The 21,781-nt window shown below is 44.2% G+C and overlaps 1 protein-coding gene across 1 annotated transcript in view; it reads left to right on the forward strand.

The window, feature by feature from the left end:
• Positions 1-2,795: 2,795 nt before the first annotated feature.
• The window catches only part of LOC146201659 (nose resistant to fluoxetine protein 6-like), a 35,148-nt gene continuing 16,162 nt past the window's right edge, over positions 2,796-21,781 (forward strand). Inside the window, exons 1-5 of the mRNA XM_084583376.1 lie at positions 2,796-3,054; positions 4,424-4,632; positions 17,012-17,132; positions 20,635-20,722; positions 21,133-21,230. Coding sequence (XP_084439502.1) covers positions 2,796-3,054; positions 4,424-4,632; positions 17,012-17,132; positions 20,635-20,722; positions 21,133-21,230 — 775 coding nt within the window. The remainder of the gene's footprint in view (positions 3,055-4,423; positions 4,633-17,011; positions 17,133-20,634; positions 20,723-21,132; positions 21,231-21,781) is intronic.

Raw genomic sequence — 21,781 nt, forward strand, 5'->3', positions numbered from 1 at the left:
GCTTGCGCGGCAGAACTCACTTCGTGACTCTTCCCTGAAGACCCTGTGCAGAGGCTCATGGGCCGACAGACAAGAACGCTGCTACCGGTGCCAACCAGCCATCTACAGCAGCGAACGGTTCCAATCAAAACGGTGCAATGACGGCTACGAAACATCAGGTGTAAACAACGCCAAATCTATAACACAGGTACACAGCCTCTTCAAGACGTCCGCACTTGCTGGAAACGCGACAATGTACAGCGTGCACCTTCAAGAGCTTTGTGCGCTGTCCCGTGCGTACATCGTCGATCTAAACGGAAGAATGTGAACACTATCACCATACAAGAGAACGCATCAGGTCGGCTCCCTTTAATTTCTCCCAAGACCACGATGCGCCCGCACCACTGTCTCCTGTGCGAGTCGACACCTCCGAGCCTTCCAAATCTACTTAACTCCGCAAAGCCAACACAAGCGTCAGCTACCTTGAATATCCCCGGCGCCAGCGCTCTAAAATATTACATGTTTTACTAGAAATAAATATGGGAGATGTGACGTAGTGGACAATTATGCACACTCGCTTAGCCGGCGGGAACCACCACCTTTGTGTTATATCCTGTTTTATCCATGTAACCATTCGCCTTCTTGAATAAAACGTCATTCATGCCCCATGTTCTCTCGCATCTACATGGTGAGAAATGATGACTCTTTATTCAAGAAGGCGAGTGGTCAGATAATGTAGAAAAATTAATTTTTTTACCACTTAATTAACTGCAAAAGAAAAAAATGCCTTTTGTGTGCAAGACGGCTGGCAGCTTAATGCAACTATTTTTCATAGCCTACCTCAAATATTTGAAGTTTTAACCAGTGGCTTAAGTTGGATGGGCCCCCCGTTATATATATATATATATATATAATATACCTGGTGGCCCATCCAACTTAGCCACTGGTTAACTTAATCCACCACCCCTTCAGACAATCCAATACCTGTCGTTAATATTATATGTATTAACTACAGGTATTGGATTGTCTGAAGAGGTGGTGGCCTTCAGTGATGCATCACGGATGTTCTAATGGCTGCTGTGCGCCATACGGTCGTTTGATGATATCACAGTAAATTTCTTCCCATCGCTGCGATTGTATGACCTTCTTGTGAGCACGAATTAATGAACGCCATCTGCTTTTCTCGTATTGAGAAAAATAATGTTTTCGCATAAAAAAAAAATGGGTGGACGGTAAGGGGACAGGGAATCCGCCCACAGCAGAACCTCGATCCAAATTTAGCCTTATGGACGTACATAAATCTTTCCCCACACACATACAAAAAAAGCGCCGTTTATTCGTTTCGTACGCATTTATACTTATACCCTGTAAGGTTCCCTTTCAAAGGTTAAACATGAATCATTCTAAAAACCAAGGGATGGCTAGGCGAGCAAGGGCAGCCGAATGGAACAAAACCGCTTTCCCGAAGATTTTTCCACCGTTCCTGCCATGTGGCAAAATGCATCGCTTGATTAGGGAACTATTCTTCAAGCGCTGCAAAATAGGGTTGCATATGAATGATAGCATCGATCCACACTTACTTGTGAAGTTATTTTTGTGAGTATGTGGTGTGTTAGGGAGGAAAAGTGTTTTGCTTAGTGGCCATTTTAAACACTAACCGAACAATGCCGCTTCCCTACAAAGCTGGCGTAAAATTAAACAAACAGACGAACTAAGCTGTATAAGGTCAAATCGTTCGTCCAAGCATTAGCGCGATCACAGTTATTATCCATGACATCGTTTTATTTAATTTTATGTTTACAGTCTCCTCAATGACACCGGAAGACTAGCCGTGAACGTGAGCATCATTAAAAGAAATCTCTCATTTTTCTTTCCGATAAATGAGGTTTTCCGCCAAACGAAAGAAAAAAACAAGGAAAAATAAAAATTCTGCCCAAGGGCGCTCAAGGTAGACCACACGACACGGCATTAGTTGCGAAAACGCATTACGGATCGAGGCGGTCAGCCGGCGATGCGTGCCGCCACGCCACAAAGTGCCGGCGGACACCGCGTCATCCTCCCTGCCCGTCTACACCCTCTCATTCATTTAGGCGGTGTGCCAAATCGGCCATAATCTTGCCCTTCAAGGGCGCCTTTGTGATGATCAAAAGACCACTCTCTATTGGCGTGGTGCTGTCCGATACACTTTTTTCTCTTCTTTTGCTTCACTCTCTCCATTGCGGACGTTAGCGAGCCCGTCTCGATGTCCAGTATTACAGATTGAGGAAATAGCGTCTGTCCAATCGACGACCAATGTTTTCTGTCGTTATAGGATTCATAAGACCCTTTGCCGAAGAGAATGCTGTACTTCGAGGCACCCTTGCGATGTTTCTTCCACATTTTCGGAACACATCCGCCAAGCACTTTCTCAGTGTGAGGGCCCCAAGAGCGAAGTTCTCTTGCGTGCGACCAGAGGCAAACGTGGAGAGCACCGCAACGCATTAGCTGTATGGTGGCGGCGTCGACGACACGGGCCACAACTGTAGCTCTCAAGAGCCTCCAGCGTAGGGCAGCGTACGGCTACCTCTTTTATAAAGTCACTTCGTCAGCGGTGGGGGTATCAGCGGCGTGCGTATTGAGCTCTCGGACTCAGTTGCGTACCTGTACTTCGTGCTCTTGCTGGCATTAACTTCGCCTGATGGCATTATGGCTGAGAGCTTCAAGCTCTTCTGAGGGGTATCGGTCAATAATTTGAACTCTGTAGAGAATTTGATTTTTTTGTTGTTAACTTTTCAATATTGTAATCCGCGTAAGTAGCAGTGAGTCGAACTGGAAGAATGAATCCTACAGTGTTACTAGTCGTAACCGTGCTCCTTGTAGACCAGACGTGGAACAATATTCATTTCGTTCACGGGGAAGAGACGGCAACCAAGAGCCTCGAAACGGAGCTGACGGATATAAGTGGCATGCTCATGAAGAAACTGATACCTATCGCCTCGGAGCTGGCCACAAGCCCCGAGCTCAGCACCGAATGTGCCGGAAGCCTGTTCAAGGTGCTCAAGGCTACAAAGACGAGAGAGCCATGGGTATTAAGGAGTGAGTGTTCTTTCTTTTGCTTTGTATATCTGGGACTACACTTGCTCTGACATTCTAAGTATGAAACAGTTTCGCTTCGTTTCCTGGAAAAACACATTAGAACTGTTGACAAAACCTTTTTTCTGCGCATTAGTCGTACCATAGATCGGCTTCATCAGTTTTAGAATTTTGGTAGAATTTTCTGGATATGCACGCTCGCGCAGTGCGCATGACAACGTGTTGCTTCGCACACTTTGAACCTTGTTTTTTATTTTTTTCTGTTTCACGAATATGAAGCGTATTCGTAAAACGCTGCGCGTGTTTCACTAATACGCTTTGTGGTTTACTTTTTTGTTGCATAAATTCAGGGAGTTTAGTTTTATTTACAGCCTAGTGTCATTTGCATTTCTTTAATTTTTTTTGTAAAGACGGTGCTCAATGCTTCCTTCCACACGACCATCTGGATCCTCTTTCGCCACTTAGCCATCAGCAGCGAAAAGTCGCCTGTTATTAAGGCCCACTAACCATCCCAATCAATGCAAACATGCTTTAGGTACTTGGGCAGCCCTGCCACCCCATGCGTTCAAAACAAAAATGAATTAAATCTATGGAACGTTTTTTTTCTTGTCCCAAGAAACCATGGGGTGGAGGTGTGCCTGTATGATTCACAGTAATGCTTACTGAAATGTCATTCGCTATTTTATTATAGCTAAGAAATTGTTTCGGCATTCGCTATCTTTTTCCTGCTTGCACTACGAAAGAATGCAGGTGCATTTTCTTTTCTTGGCCCTGTAAAACACCTACATACTGATATTTTTTTTTCAGCATGCATTAAGGAAGACCTTAAAGGGACTCATATGAGAGAGCTATGACGTTCCGCTAAAATACTTTTACAGGTGAACGTACGTTGAGTGCAGTGGTTCCAACAGTAATTATAACAAGATCTTCTAGAGAATGTTGCCTGTAAGAAAACAAAAAAGGAGCCAAAACGTGCAGAGCCAACTAAGCAAATTATCTGCTAGGCAGAAGCGATGGAGAGGGCGTAATTGATTAGCGGCATGACGATACAGGCAAAGGTAGCTAAGGAAGCAGATTACAAACGCATGTTTGGATTATCACTGACTGAAAGCCTTTCCTTCAAATATATTACGCATGTAGAAGTACACAGTGAAGGCGGGTGAAAAAAAAAAAAAAAAAAAAAAGATAATGGTCTCTACACGATGCGCGATTTATTCTGTGTAGTAAGCCATGAGCGTTTATTTTTTTTTTAATTGTATGCAGTAAAGACGGACGCAAATCGTGCTGTGCACGCTCGAAACGTGCGCGCAATTAAATCCAACGAGCCGACTTTTTCCTCCACACGTTGTGCTGTATGTGTCCCTTGTTACAGTGATCCTCGCCAACGGATTGATCCCAAACAACATCTTAGAGGGGAGTCTCATCAACCTGGGCGGCTACGAGCAGTGCCTCAAGACCAGGGTGTACAACACTGAGGGAGAGCTGGTGCACAAGGGCCAGTATTGCAGCCTCTTCGTCTATCCGCCCTGGTCTCTCCTCGAGACTTTCGTTAAGAAGTTCCAGGCTGTCGGAGAATTTTCGGTAAGCCGCTTAACTGACATTCAGTGATGTGCGTGGTAGGAACACAATTGAAACCTGAGGCTGCCTAATGAGTTCACACAGTAAATTAGCGGAAACCAAATTAAGGCTTCACGTTTTTTCGCGGAATGAGTGAAAGTGCTTAATAAATCCTGGGGCTATAGCGGCCCTTTTCATCATTACGCCGCAACCAAGCACCATAATACGCATATTATTTTGTTTCATGCCTCCCTTTGGCACTCCCCTTAGAGCGCTCGTGCTCTGAACTCGCGCCGGTATATAGGTAGATAGCTTGGTGGAGTTATACATTAGTATTTTATGTAACGACGCTCCCTCATATGACAGATGACGCATGAATGACATACGTCTACGTGTGCCATTTAAGCAAATGCATTGGAAACATTTTATGACGGTATTCGTTACTCTTGTTTGTCTCTGTGTACAGTCGTGAGTAAAAATGGTATACAACACTCAGCCACTGACGGAGCTCGGGAAAACTGCATAAAAATGCCATCTAGTGACAGCGACATGGACAACGACAGTGACACGTGAATGTGGATAAAAGGGGGCACCGCCACTGTTGTCTCGATGTTATATAGCTGTTGGTTGATGAAGTCGCGATGGAATTTTCCCGAGCTCCGCCTCCGGCTGAGTATTGTATACCACTTCTGTTCACGACTGTACTTGCTGAGTTTTATTTTATCTTACACGCTGAAAACCGCAACTACATCTTCGCTTTTGGAGCAGCAGCTCAGTAGCATCTCCATAGCTTGCAAATCAACAAATGAACCAACAAAAAAGGAGTCTCCTCGTAAAATAGCTTCCCAATATTTTAGTGCGGTTTCAGTGCACAAGCACTCTTCCAGCCGGCCCACCACGAACTACAACATTATCGTCAACGATGTTTTGGTCCACTCTAGTTGCCGTAGCAACAATGTTTTCCTGGCGTGCGCGACCGGCATCCACGAAAAAAAAATATTGGAGCGGAATGGCTTCAACCCCATGGACTGGCCATGGTAGTTGGTCAGGACGATATGGGAGGGCATATTCTGTCGGTTCGTGCGACTGATAGCAGCGGAGTACACTTGTAAAACTGCAGTCCGCGCCACTTGTCCAGAATCTTGCTGAGTGGGTGAAAATGGTGTCTTGTAAGTGCTCGTAAATATACACGAAGTGGTTCGTGTGATATGGACATGGGGCGAGCATGTGCCTCTTCAATTGTGCCTTTGTTAGATGTGCATCTGGATAGTCCAAGGCATAGTTTCAGTGACTGTGCTTACACGCTCTCTAAAGTCCGCCAGCAGGAAATCATCTAGAAAGTACTAGGAGACTGTACCGGATGTAGCCAACAGATTCTCGTAAAATCGTATTAAGTAGCGCTCAGTTGGACCTCATTTGATGCCAGCTACGAAACGAAGTGTATGACAAAAATTAATTAGCCTTTTCTTCACCATAGTAATATGTTTCGACCAAGATAGTCGGTGGTCAATAATTACTCCCAAGAATCTGTGCCTGTATAGTCATCAGCCCAACTATATTTAACGTTGCGCTAATTGGCCTGGTGAGTGAACTGCCAACTGACATTCACATCAGTGCATATGCTGACGACATCTACATCTGGGCTTCTGGGCTTCTGGTTCGCCGCGCCCACAACTACGTGCGAGATTGCAACGAGCTGTGTCATCGGCATCGATGTACTTACGGCGTCAAGGTTTACTTTTAGCGGCAGAAAATTGTGCAGCGATCGCATTTACGGGAAACTGTGTCAGCCGCTACCCGATTACTCTTCACGGAGTCGTAATACCGTACGTCCTCCCTGTGGAACCCCACGACCGACCTGATAGCGGGTAGTATCTCTCTCAGGCGTAGTCATGTAAACAGAGCAGCCACTGAGATAGCTCACAATCCACAAGTACAGCCGGCCACCAACTCCCACGTCGTCAAGTCCACCAAGAATAGCATCATGGAGGACGTTGTCGTAAGCCCCCTTTATGTTGTTACAAAAATAGTTTACGGATTCTATATATAAATGAATTCTTGGAATGAAAAATATTCTTCGTACATCTCAATGCCCTAAGCCGATATCATACTTGCAATTCATTAAAAATGTACATTGGCGCCATACGTGTTTCCGATATAAGCCACGTGCATAATTGATCTTTACTGGCGCAATAAATTTGCATCGGTAGTTGAAAATAGGGCCTCTCTACCATAACTGCCCTCCTTCGCGGGCAAAATGGCCTGCTCTCCCAATAACTACTGCAGATTCTGACGAGGTTTGGGGATTTCATTCCTGCACGTACGTAAAGTAATGAATGACTGCGAACACAGATATTGCGTCGAAGCTCAGCGATCGAAAAACGAGCCTGAAGATTTGCAACGACATCGGGTTCCTTCGCATAGCCCAGGGTTCACTGGCGTGCTGCAGTACAGCTTCCTGGAGTGCTTTCACCGCCTGCGTCATTACCGACTAGTCCAAATTTATTTATTCGGTTCTATTGAACGTCAGTACAAAAAAAATTAGCTAAACCAGGCTACGAATCAGTTTAAAATTTCGGTGAGGATCCTCATGCACATTTCTCTTTCCAATGCGACGACCTGCCCTTTTCTTCCTTTTATTCTGTTCTATTAATTATATTGGTCCCTCTATCGCTCTTGTCTTCGCGCCGATCCACTTGTTTGCCAAGCACAGCGCTGGAAGAACAACTACAACTACAAATACAGCTACAATGGTGCCCAATTACGGTGCCTTCCCGTAATATGACATAAAGGAAAGGGTCCAGCAGTCGGCTATACCGTAGTGAGACTATTTCAGTGCATTGCGCTTATGGCCGCCGTGCACTGCGACTCGAGCTATCGAACATATGTTAGTGGCGCGCACGTCATGGCCATCGAACGCGCCGTGCAAGCGGGTCGTCAAGCACGAGTGTATACCCATATACTCTATACTATCCGTAATTAGGGCCACCAGAAGAATTTCTTTAACCTCCGTCCCCCGAGCTCTGAGAGCACAAATAGAGAAGTTCAAGTATTCTTCAAGGTCCATGCGCTTCGCCAGCAAAACAAATACTTCAAAATGTCTCCCCGCGGCAAAATGAAGAGCTGTTTAGATTCTGCGACAAGAAGGTATTATTTTCGTTTTTGCAGCAGATCAGGGGATTCTTGCCAACTTCTCCTGGCACTTGATGTGAAGCGTTGAGCCTACATGGATTGCCTTTTTGCGAAGGTTGTGCGATGCCTTTTCGAAGCCACGGTTGATGGAACACAGAGTCTGTACAGATGTTGGCTTTGCGTAGACAGGCTTGACGGTACGAGTAGGTTTTCAGTAGCTGCATTTGAGCGTTCTGCTCCGTTTTCATTCAGTTTCCGGGGTCATTTCTTGATCGATAGAAATTTAGCCGCATTTGTAAAGTTACGCCGCTGTCATCACAGCTCACCAATGTTTCTGCTCGGCTCCTTCTTCAAAAGTGCTTGTATATGCAATGACCTAGAGACTATTTGAGAGGTATACACCACCTATACAATAACAACCTTGCGCAATCGATTGCAGCCGGATTCTGGTATAAGGCGCTTATCTACTATAACCCCAGTGTGATCCGTCACAGGACCGCTACAGCCCAAAATAAGCGCCACTCGCGCACCGAAGGCCGCTTCGACCCCTGTGTGGCTCAGATGGAAGTCTCGCGGGGAGTGGACACCTGATGCACCCGCTTAGTGCACTGATTTCTAGAAAGGCGCCAGAAAAAGCTCCCAATACATCGCTACATGAAATAATGTCGCAATACGAACTTTCGTCATCTTTTTTGTGGAGACTGTATAGGCGCTCTAAATAAAAAAAAGCTTAAGGCGGCAACGGTATTTAGTTCAAGTTATGCAAACGGGGCCCGATAGCACTATCACGTTCTAGAATTAAATTGTCTCCCAACTTTTAAAGTCATAGTTACTGCGCGTTCCCTTCGTCTGGGCCGAAGATACATGTGATTTCGGTCGATTCGCAATAAACACGTGTATGTGCACGTGATTGTATGTCTGACAGCACAGAGCTTGATCCATTGCCTGGATGCGTTTTGAAAGCGCCCCCATACTTAACGCGAATGACGGAAAGCGTGTCTCCGTGTCTCTGAATACCACCAGCGACGCGACGCAATATTCATCGAGTGCGAGACAATGCTGTCGGCAAGCTTACGGCGGCTGACGGTAGCTGATGAGCAGCTCGCTTTGACTATAGAGAAAGGATTTGATTTGATTGCTTTTCAACTGCGTCCGATCGCCGTGCAGGCAGCGCGCACGTTGCGTAAGCGTTGCTCCGTGCTATGCTCGCGTCGCCCTGGCAAAGCGTTGAAGTTTTCTTACCGCGGGAACCCAACATTGCGCTACACTGCCGCAACTTGCGCACATCGCGGCAAGTACGGAACAATTAGCTGGCTTTTACTTTGCTGCTTTTTTTTTTCCTTCCGGGATTACGACACAATGCCTACGACTGCCTACGGAATTGGAAGCGCACGGCACCTGGCCGTAATATTTATTTTGTTAGATCTCCAACATTCGGAGGAAACGAGGCGCGCCAGCCCCGGAAACTTAGTGTGCAATTTCTGGTTCCTGGAAGGCCGCATCCGCGAGCGAACCGAGCGAACGCTCAGAAACGCCTACGTAACGAGCGCGCTGTCTACGCGGCGATCGGGAACAGCCGAAAAAGTAGTGAAAGCGAGTTGCGCAGCAGCTATCGTCAGCTGCTGTAAACGAAACCGAGAGCATTATCTCTCACCCGATGACTATCGCTTCGTGGCTCTGGCAGCAGTCCAAGTTACGCTTTCCGCCCTTCCAGTTAGGTCTGTGGGCTCCAGCACATGCGACCGTTCTCGCTCGCCGGAAAAAAACTGCGCCTCTTAGGTTCCAGAAAAATCTCGGTGCAGCTACTGCCCATCAGAATTACATCATTATCTTAGATGTTCTGTGGCGGGTGTCATGAAATCGTCGCGGGCACCTGCACTGCTTGATGCTTTCCCTCACAATTATATTCGTGTCTTCGCGCCAGTCGACAACCATTGGTATACCTTCCTAAAGATCAATAAACCAAGGACAGCATTTCGCAAGCAATTCGGCGAATATCCTTACTTTCAAATGGTTTGTCCTGCAGACCACCACGGTGCTGGGATTTGCCCTGCTTGTATCCTGCTGGCAGAGTGATTCACGAGACACAGATAGACAAACTCGGCGGCAAGAGGAATAACCGCTTGGAACAAATAAATATTTTTTGTAATCAACTGCAACTACGTCAGTTGAGCTGATAAGTGCCAAAAAAGATAGCATGCAGACTTTCGCTCTTTTCCACAGCCTTATCCTTCACCATGCCTAACTTAGTAATTATTTTATCTGATTGGATAAGATGAATTCGGACTGCTTTAACACGATTTTCAGTGGACACGTGGCGGGCCATACAAACGAAATATTCGATTAGTTTGGTGGCACTAAGCAACGAAACGTTAGATCTCATCCCGTGTAGCGTCTCGCCCCACTGGTTCCGATATAGCACTCAAAATAGGTCGGGGTGCCTGACTCCATTGACACGGATTTCGCAAATGCAACCAAAGACAGCAGATGGGGTCTTTACATCTGGCATCAGTTGCTACTCTTAGAATATACTTCGGGGAGTGCGGGAAGCGGCGATTCAAATCCTTACCACGAAGCCTGAAGGCATACCCAATAATTATTAAGGTCATTTTAATTGATTTGATTTTTTTTTTAATTGCAATGACCATCTCCTAGTGTCGGTGCTTTAAAGAAAGGAGCTTGGCCGGGATACCTTTCATTTCCGTCGCATCGCCTTCAGGATGACATTTAAAAAAAAAGACAAACATTTTAAAAAGAAGTGCGGTTGATAATGTCTTTTACCCGAAACTCCCCACGTACGTGATCGCAGTCATAAAATAACATGAACTTTTTACCAAACATCTCCATTTAAAGTCAGCATTTTTTTTAAGCGTGGTAAATGGTTTGGTTTGGTTTATAATGTTTAACATCCCAAAGCGGCTCAGGCTATGAGAGATGCCGTAGTGGAAGTCTCCACAAATTTCTACCACCTGGAGTTGTTTCGCGCACTGACATCAGAAAGCACACAAGCGTCTAGCTTTTCGCCTCCATCGAAAAGCGTCCGCCGCAGCCGGAATCCCATCCCATATTCTTGAGAACAGAAGTCAAGGGTCTTAACAACTGCGCCACCAAGACAAGGCCGTGGTAAACGAGTTTACCAGCCTCCCGAGTGCAATAAAAACTTTGGCAAAACTACCTGCCTGTCCACTCTGAAAAATACACACGCGCGTATACGACGGGTAACGGAATTTTAATTGTCCAATGTGCATGTCGGTTTTATTTTTTGGCCTTCCTCTCATTGTTGCCTTACTGCTGGAGGAAAGCTCTGCAACCTTCGTCCGTTGAAAGTTTAAAGCAAAAGCCTCATTTTGCTTAGGAATGGCGCGAGTAGGAGGAGATACCCTAAAAATAACGTGATTTACTATTGGAATCGTGATGCAACCGTTCTTTGCGTATCGTCCAGGGTGGTGTCATACCATTTCGCTTCCCATTTAGCATCCTAATGGTATAGTTAAGTTGAAGGATAGTTTTCGGCAGCGATTCTAACCGACGACATATGCATCTCCAATTGTATACCGTTAATTTTATTGTTGTGTCCCCCAAGAAGTTAGACATTATGCTTTTCAGGTCCACAAAAATTAAAACAAACAAAGACATTTAATCTTATGCCAAACTCTGGGCTAGTCTCGCAGTAATAAACCACTGAACAGAACTAAACCATACCAAACTGTTTTCGCACATCTTATTCGGTTTAAACGAAGTTAAACCCAGGCTAATTTGTATCTGTCTGTGCGCGCACTCAGAAGCGTTTCACGCTGCAGAGTGCAGTGGCTATGGTAACTGTGTTTACATGCATTGCAGTGCCTTTGCGAATGAAACATTTTGTTTTACCCCTGTTCACCTTGCACAATTTTCGCGCGTTGAAATAAGTGCTATCCGTGCACTATTCGTATGTCTTAAATTATTTACTGTAATATAATAAACAAAAATCAATGCAAACGATGCGCTAAGAGAGAAGTGAAGGACACACATACGCTACGCTGACAAAGCGAAGAAGGGACGCGAGATGGAGAAGATTAAAACAGTTAAGGCTGCAGGTGTTATCAAGCAAAATAATTAAACTGATGAGACTGGCATAAATTATTTTAGTGTTGTTGTTTTTTTAGGGGGGGGGGGGGCGTTGCTTTCTGAGCGCTGTAATTTTTTTTTCTTTTTGGTGCAAGCTGAAACAGCGGTGAGTTATTGAAACTGAGGTTTGTTACAGAATCAATGTTGGTCTCGTTATCACAGTGGCACTCACCATAAAAGGTTAGTTGGTCGGCTTACGGGGTCTAACGTCCCGCAGCGACTCCAGCTGTGAGAGACGCTGTAGTGAAGGGCTCCATAAATTTCAACCACCTGGGCTTCTTTAACGCGCACAGACATCGCAAAGCACACGAGCGCCTGGCTGTTTCTTCCATCGATGCCGCCGCGGCTGGGATTCGATCCTGCCTCCTTGGGTTCAAAAGTGTAGCGCCTTAACCACTAAGCCACTGCGGCAGGACCATCAAAAAGGGTACACTGCGAACACTCCATTATTATTGAGCACTTCTTTGATAGTTGCACTTTTCTCGTGCTTGGCCAATATTATCGCAAGCAATGCTGTAATGGCGGCTAGTTGGTTTTCCATCATCATGTAGGCGCGCTGAACTTTAACTCGAGACAATCCACTAACACAAGACAAGACTGGTACGTGGTACGGTTAAAGTTCAGCGCGCCTACATGATGTTGGCCAATATGTTGCAAAACTTGAAATTGCCTTCTCAAACGCAGGGATCATTGCGCTGAAAGGTGCTATATAACGTTTGGGAAAATAGCTTTTGAAAGGCCACAGTTATTCAGATAAGCTAGTACAGCGAATATTTTTAAAAAGACAAAAAGCATATTTCTCCATTTTAAATGGCAAGAAGAGAATTCGGAGAAATAACAAAGAAACGGAAACGATTACAAAGGAAGAGTTCCACCTGGCAATATTTATCATTTCCTTAGCAAGAGCATAATGTCTAGAGATTCTCCACAGGCCCTCACATCAAAATGATGATGTGCTCCGCCATATCACCGCACTTTTAATAAAAAAAGAAAAACGCATGTGGACTAAATTAACTTGGAGTCCTACAGTATGGTGCCTCTTTCTCTCGGTCTCCTTTTATTTTCGCCTTCACCCTGTCTTTAACGGCTTCGATCAAGACTCTCGAGGGTGAGACAAGTATTTTACCTTCGTTTTCTTTATAAAACATGTACAACTCTTGCTGAGGATTAAGGTAGAACGAGAGGAAGAAGATGGCGGTAAGAACAGTATGAACACGGTATGAACAAGCACTGAACAAGGGTAGATGGGAGAAGCCTCAGTCTAGAGGTCGAGCCAACGTTTCGACAAATATCCACCTGTCGAAACGTTTGCACGACCTCCGAATTGAAGCCACCCCCCCCCCCCCCCCTCCCCCCTTTACCATTTTTCAGTGCTCTTTCGGACAACTCTTGTGTGATTTGTGTGTCAGGACGTATAGATACTGTAGGATGTGTAACTTTCACGATTTAGGTTGAAGAGATTGAAGCCTAAACCGCATAGCTGCCCATTTTTGTTAACTCGGTATGAGAGATTTGATCAATTTCGTATTTTTCTCAAAACATTGTTTACTTGGAGCGGTTGGCATGCGGCTCAGTAATTTGAAACCAGAGCAAACAAGTGCAGCGTAGTATGATGACAAAAAGACATAATCTTAAACACTCCGAAATAAATATGAGCTTGTTTATGATTATACTTACGTACACACACAGAGCAAAATTACTGCCATCTGCTGTTCACCAAATGGATGCACCAAGAACACATTTTTGCGCAGTTCACTAAAACCACGAGGTGGCACTCGTTGAATTGGTGTAGCGATGACGCTTCAATTATTTTTAACGCTTATACCTGCTGCCGACAAGAAGGCAAAGAACGCAGCCAAATACACACCAGAATTTTCTATCTGCACGTTGCCAGCGAGGGGAGGTTCTAGAAGACATTTCGCAAAGTCAGCGTGTTCCCATAACCTCTTCCTTATTATTCGACTCATTTTTTATTTATTTTTTCACAAGTAGCACCATCCACAAGACAAAAGGATGCTTCTTGCCTCATAAGGCCAGGAGCACTTCTGGGTGCAAGAGTCTCTTTCTCTGATAACATAATGCGAATCCGGGTTCCTGTATCCCGATCACTTGACGTCACTGCGCTTGAAGTTGACTGCACAATGTTCAAGTAGCTGGTACTGCCGTCCTAATATGTCATTGGTCGGTATTTTCGAATTCAACTTACACAAAATTTAAAGCACAAAATAGGTGCAGCAAGTTATCATTTCTAAACGGAGCACAATCTGGTCAAGGTTTCACATTAGTGAGTTTCTGCATATGCCTTGTGAGTAGCAGTCGGTGGCTTAAAAATTATTACGGGTTAATAAAAGATATTGTGTGAGCAGGTATACAAGTCCATGACTGCTGCACGAACGGGCGTCTTGGGATGGAAGCTTCTTTCCTTTTAGGGCAAAAGTAATCGAAAAGACAGATGAGCTTTGAAAAGAAAGGTTCGACAGAAGGCAAGGAAGGCAAATAAAATACGACTTTGAGATGTAAGCGTAGATGGTTCATTATCTCAAAGGTCATTGACTTCAGCCTGACAACAGTGTAGCGGTACGAGTCCCCTCAACGAAAGACTGTCGTAGCGCAAGACCGGCATCGCGATTTAGAGAGCTGTAGGCCGAGGTTGTCTTGGTTTCTTGCGTGTATCGGACGGCTTCTCGGAACATCATAATTAATGTCACTTTGCAACTCCTCCCTGTAAGAAATGTCGGAGCTCCCAACACTTTAATGCTTAATTGTGGGTTTCTAGGGGAATGTGTACTTGTTGCGGATCCAGGTATTGCTTCACAGCTGTCATTTAGTCGACCTTGAGTCCGTTCATACTTCAGTGATTCATGTAGCAAGGAACGAAAATCGTCTGTTGCACGAACGAGCGTCTTACGACAGCTATGTAGCTTAATGTGCGCGAAGAAAGTGCTCATTACCGAGGCCAGATCCTTGTAATGCACTTTGAGAAATTATTTTTAGAACCATAATAGGAGAACCGCGAAATAAGAATGAGAAGGAAGGCGAGATAAAAAAATTATGTGTTCAGTCAACAAATAGATACTAACATGTTATAAGCAAGCTTTCCTACAGTTTTAACAAAGTCAGGAATTTTTTGGACCTCTAAAGATTGTCTTACGAGCGCCAACTGACGAAATGGTTTTCAAATTGTTCGTGTCAGCTATGTTACGAGAAACAATATGCAGTAGCACCATTTGAGACAGCTTCCCTTTACAAGTATTTAGATGTTCACCTTCCATCTGGCTTAATCTACAACTATCATAATAACTTGACTCTAGCAGCTAATAATAATAATAATAGTCTCGTGCGTAGGTGAGCAATTTTATGCTACACTATTTCCACACCCCATTAGTACACCCCGCCAAATGGGACCAGTATCAAGCCTGCACAATAGATAGCATTGGATGCCTGCAAAGCGGTGCTACTTCATTGTTTCATGTTTTCTGATTACTCATGCTTCACTAGCGTCACGATGTGAATAGCGCGTGCTGGATTTGATAACCTTGCCCATAGTTGGAAAAACGCTCTCTTAACCCTTTTTCATAAAATTTACCGTCATCCGTTGCTTTGTGGCGGCTCTTTCCCTCAACAGTGTTCCCATGATATGAACATCATTTCACGATCAAACGGATCACATGTCGCATTCAGCTTCTGCCAAATATTTCATGCCCACAACTATTATGGTTGAAATCGGCCGCCATCTAAAATGGTAACTGAAGTATTTACATCCATTTCGAAAATCTTTGAAAAATGAAAGCTAAGTGTAGTTTCTCTTTTAGTTCTCTTTCGCTCAAAGTAATGTGTTTGAGTTTTATTTTCCGTTCTGTCTATTATGTCGCTTTTTTTTTCATTACGTTTATTTTTGGGGTTGTTGTTTCACCACGTTTCGATACTTCTTGCCTATTCATTTATTGTGGTTTTCTAGCTTTGTTTATTGCTCAGTTTCTAAGGTTAGATGTTTCATCCTGCAGTTTTGTATTGAATTTTTGCCATCCCCTGTGTCATTTCTTGCCACTCTAATAACTTCGTAGCGAGGGCTTTAGGGGCTTTAGGGGCTTTTTTTTTTTTTTTGATGTCTGTAAACAAAAGGTCTTCCATGTGCCCGTGTTATGGCATTTGGAGCTCGCTCAACGCTCCCAGCTTCTGCGAGTGTGGGCCTTACTTTTTGAGACGCAGGTAATCGGGATACATGTCATAGGAGTAATATTTCAAAAAACGTTTTAACACCTTGCGTACAGATCTACGTCCTTGCATAGGTTTTGTCGCCTCTGCTGAAATCAGAACAGTTGATGATACATGACAACGGCTTTCGACTGATTGCCTGTATCAGTGTTTACCGTGTGCATGCCAACAGCTCGCATCCGCCGGTAAACACCAAACTTTTATTTAATCTATTGCCCACCATGAGCTGGCGGCGCAAACTCTCTCCACGGCATCTGACACTTTTAGTGAACAAACTGTCTGGATGGAGCACTATTGTTAACGAGGTAGAAAAACCAAACATTTTATTGGATGTTTCTGTTTGGAACGACACGTAAAATCTTAGCATGTATAAGTACATGGAACTCACCTACGCTGGGTATAATAAACCAGGGCTGAAGTTTTTGTCTGATGCAGTTTCGGTTCCAGACAACCCAACAGTGCAAGATACGACAGGAGTAGATTCGAAATCAAATTTCCCATTCTTAAAGGAACTTCTGGATACGGAATTTGGATAATGGGAATATTTTCAAAGTTTCAGGAAATAATAACGACTGAAATAATTTTCCTTTTCCTATATTGCTGGATCTTGCAGCATTTTTCGCAGTGTTTTAAAGAAAAAACGACTAGAAACAAGGATCTTTAGACTTAAACCAAGGAATATTTGGTTACACTACGGAACGTTACTTCAGCCATGTGAAACCTTCACTACATTTGCAGCTCCATCGGACTGAATTGTTGAATTCCTTCGGACATAATAAAGCCTCATGTAAGCGAGGTAAACTTCAGAACATAGATTTTACCCCCCCCCCCCCCGCGATATTCAAAACCCGTAGACTAAGCATTTTACTCTCGTGCGTAAGAAGACACTTTAATTGTCTCTGGCTGATTTTTAAATGCGTTTATTCTTCTCTCCCGCTCTACTTTCTAGGGCAGACTGAATCCCCTCGAGATCACCACAAATTCAAAAATAGGAAGAAAAGCGTTGCGAATCGGATTGTGCACCCTAGACGCCTGCAACGAGGATGAGGTCAACTTCCTCGCTGCTGGAGGTAAGATTACGGTGAATATTTATGAGCATGACATTTTCCTACGCGTTAGAAATTAGGCCAGCTTTGGTATCTTTTTCTTTATTCGGATGAAGAGGGTGCTATTTAACTTTCCGGCACGTGTTCCAAACCGTTCTGTGAAGGCATCGGCTTAAGTCTTGCATTTGTGTAGAGCAAGCTGCTGATTAAAAAAAATGTGCATAAAAAGTTAGATAAGCCGCTTCCTCCTTTATCGGGAATGCTGCATTAAGAGTTTAGCAAATGGAAAGGGCGATTGCACGAGTCAGTCACGGCTGCTTCATTATTTTTTTTTTTTTTTGGTTTGTCACCTCAAGCATTTATAGCTTGGGGTTGCTGACGTAACGCATCAGAACAACCGCTAGTGGGCGCCAAAAAGCGTTTCATATTCTGTTTTCTCGACGCGCGAATTCTCGTTGCGTATAATATCGCAAGTCCAGCGTCCGCAAGTTTGAGCTCCAGTTCTTGCAATCTATGAATTCCTTGGCACTTTTCTCACTCGCCAACCTTATGTTCTAAAAAACACAGCACGATTTTGGTGCCTTTTAGCAATACAATTAAGGAAAAATGAGGGGCTCGTTATGATACCGAATGAAAGAAGCCAACAGTCTGCGAGGGGATTTTTTTTTTTTTAGACCGCAGCGCATTGGCGCCCATACCTGCGTTTCTCGTTGTCGTCGCCGTTGTCCATACGCGTGTGTGTGCGTGTGCGTGTGCGCGTGTGCGTGTGCGTGTGCGTGTGCGTGTGCGTGCGTGCGTGCGTGCGTGCGTGTGTGTGTGTGTGTGTGTGTTCGTGCGTGCGTGCGTGCGCGTGTGTGTGTGTGTGTGTGTGTGTGTGTGTGTGCGTGCGTCGTGCGTGCGTGTGTGTGTGTGTGTGTGTGTGCGTGCGTGCGTGCGTGCGTGTGTGTGTGTGTGTGTGTGTGTGTGTGTGTGTGTGTGTGTGTGTGTGTGTGTGTGTGTGTGTGTGTGTGTGTGTGTGTGTGTGTGTGTGTGTGTGTGTGTGTGTGTGTGTGTGTGTGTGTGTGTGTGTGTGTGTGTGTGTGTGTGTGTGTGTGTGTGTGTGTGTGTGTGTGTGTGTGTGTGTGTGTGTGTGTGTGTGTGTGTGTGTGTGTGTGTGTGTGTGTGTGTGTTGGTATTTTCAACATAGCATGAAAATAGCAAAAGCAGAAATATATAGCCCCAGGAAGGCATGTGGCTGAACGCAGATTGCAATGACACAAAGAAGATTCGATTACAGGTTTAGTGATTATAGGACAGAGGCATTTAAACACCGTAAAAAAGCGATTGCATTTGGGTAAATACAAACGTAGGACAATTCTACGTGGAGCACGCAGTGGTTACATAAAACCACAAGAGAATTGCATCTACGCGAATGATGTGCATTAGTGGTAGAAATTATAAGATTACTTAGAAGCTAACCAATACGAATGAAAACGCGCGTTGTAGAAGCACATGTTGGAAGGTTTACGTCAGGGATCTCCACGTCGTAACTATATGCGGTTCGCATTCACAAAAATGTCACCCCTCGAGGCCCAGGAGCCGGAACATCACGATACGTTTTGAAAGGATAAATAAAAACAATATAAAAATTAAAAATGAGATGAATAAATAAAGCGAAACTCTTAAAAAACACAGACACCCTCTCATTCTTGGCGGAGAAGATTAGCGGTGCGTGTTCTGCCTAAGCGCTGGACAGGCGCCCCATGATTATCATCATCACCACCACCATCATTATCATCATCATCAGCCTGAATATACCCACTGCAGGGGGAAGGCCTCTCCCATTTTCTTCCAATTTACCCAGTCCTGCGCTAGCTGCACCCTCTTGACCCCTGCGAACTTCTTAACTTCATCCACACACCTAATTTCTGCCGCCTCCTGTTACGCTTACCTTCTGGTTTATGTGGCTTGAAAGACACCAAGCCGCGAGCCCACTAATATTTCCTAGCTCTTAGAACAGGATGAAACGACAGGCAAGATAATTTTTCATCGCTCTCGTTATGCTTGACGAGGCAGCTTTGAATTTATGAATGGAGAACGATTCCCTAACTTCTCGGTTGTGGCCTGATCGAAATCCTCATTCCAAAGTGCACCCTACAGTTTATTGAATGAGCGACCTTGAATGCTTACATACTTCGATAATGGCAAATTAAGAAGGCTGGTGCTCTGAGCTTTGTGGTTATTAGAACGCAACCGAAATGATGCCGTAATTTGTCCAATATACTGAAGGCGGCAGTTATAACATTCAAACAGACAGACTGCTTTATTGGAGTCACATATGAATTTTCCTTTTATAATAACATATAATTAGAAGCGGTGCTGACAGCTACTGGTGATGACATTTTTGTGCCCTTAGATCATGCGAGAACAAACTTTTCATGGCTTTCTTTTTTTTTATCTTTGTTTCACAGGCGAACAGCCATTAAATACGGGCGTGGTTATTTTGGAAGAAATTAGTGGTTACGTAAATATTTACCACGTTAGTAGACTGCTCCTTGTGGTTCTCGCAAGATATTTTTAACCGTCGCTTTGTATTAAGATATTGTGATTTTTAAGCCACGCAACCTTCCAACATGTTTCTCCTACGCGCGTTTTCATTCGTATTGGTTAATTTATCTAGCAATCTTACGATTCTCTATTGGCATACCAACTCGCCGAAGCATCAGTTCTAACGAGTTACAATTCTCCTCACTACTCTGAATCATTCTCGAAGTTGCAATATTGTTTTTTGTAACAATCGCCTGCTCAGCATCGCATTGTGCTACGTTTGCGTTTTAATTGTTTTTTATAGTTTTGTGAACGCCGCTGACATAGAATCACTATGCTGGTAAAAGCACGTTATTTAAGCCATTGGATTTTGAGCCACTGATTCACCACGAGCATTTTTGGGACTGCATATTTTCTTTTATTCTCATGCCATGTTGATATCGCCAGTCTATATATATGACGCCGCTAACCATTAGCGCCTTTTTTTCTGGAGAAGACCGGTATATATATATATATATATATATATATATATATATATATATATATATATATATATATATATATATATATATATATATATATATATATATATCCTCTTGACCCCTGCGCACATGCGCAGAGCGGCCTTGTGAAAAAGGCGGATTGCATCTAAGCGAATGATGTGCATTAGTAAGAAAATGATAAGATTACTAGGGAACTAACCAATACAAATGAAAACGCATATATATATATATATATATATATATATATATATATATATATATATATATATATTACAGTAAAGTGGAAAACTGGGCGAGGTACATTTAATTCATAATAGGAGTGGCAAGAAGGACGAGGGCAACAACAATGAGTAGTTGTGCTCCTTGCTGCTGACCTTCCCGATGCCTCAATCATGGACAGCAGTGTAAAGCCCTCACCCAAGGGCCCTTGAGGTATCTGAAATAAAACAATAAATCATGTTCATATTAATCGCCTCGTTTCCTCCTCCTCCTTGCAGTTTTCCAGCAATATGGGGCCAACACGACCGTTACTGGCTGCCGAAATGATGACCCAGAACAATTTACAAAACTTCAGAAAGCTTCAATGTGAGTACTACTTGAGGGAGGTCAATAAGCAGCGTAGAGGCAAAACACAATGCGCACACTAAAGCTATCGGTCATGAACTCTCACCCATTCTCGAAAAATATGCCGAGGAATATCAGTGACCTGTGCAGGCCTTCCCGTTTCGTCAAAGCCCATGCAAAAGGCCTGCGAGGCATTTGTAGCATGTTAACTTGAAATATGCATACACATATACCGAGCTTCAGTACGGGCTCACCAATTTAGAAGCGCCGCATGCACAACACTGCCCTGCGTGTGCGCCCGTTTTCGCAGTTTTGATGGCTAACTGTTCTGTTTGCAGTGTATTGTTACCAGTGGATTATTCTTTGATATTTAACGGCATGTTTCGTATTTCTTGCTGCTCCTCATACTTATTTCATTCTTCTTGTTCCAGAATTTATTTGAGCGTCCTCGGTCTGCTCGTTCTCATCGGAACACTTATTCAATGGATCGTGCTCAAGCTACCGGCACCTGACAAAGAAGCCAATTTGTGTTTGTATTTTAAATTATGCATATTAAGCCCTGTCATATATATTTAGGGGACAGCAACTCTGTTACATGGTTATTTCGCCGTGGCATTAGGACTGAAGGGATTTGAGGCCCCGCCGGGGTGACGCAGTGGTTACGGCGCTCGATTACTGTTCCCCTGCAGGAATGCGGGATCGAATTCCAGCCACGGAGGCCGCTTTTCGATGGAGGCGAAAACAAGGCTCCCATGTGCGGTGCGTTGTCAGTGCACGTTCGAAAACCCCAGGTGGTCAAAGTTCCCGGAGTCCTCCACTACGCCGTCTCTCATAGCCGGAGTCGCTTTGGGATGCTAAACCCCACAGACCAGACCTGAAGGGCTTTTAGAAGAGTATGAAAGTATTGCTAGTGCGCATCTTCAACTGCAGGACCTTTTTTTTCTGCTCTTACTCAATCAGCGAACAAAAGGCAAAGTATAAAAGAAGTGCTCATTATAGAGAATTTGTTGCGCTCTGATGAGTTTACTTAACAGCGTTGTGAATAAACAAAAACATGCGTATGCTAGATGGCCCTGGCCG

This window comes from Amblyomma maculatum, chromosome 1, assembly GCF_055883805.1.
Source record: "Amblyomma maculatum isolate TAMU_Amacu chromosome 1, ASM5588380v1, whole genome shotgun sequence".
In the NCBI taxonomy this organism is placed as follows: Eukaryota; Metazoa; Arthropoda; class Arachnida; order Ixodida; family Ixodidae; genus Amblyomma; species Amblyomma maculatum.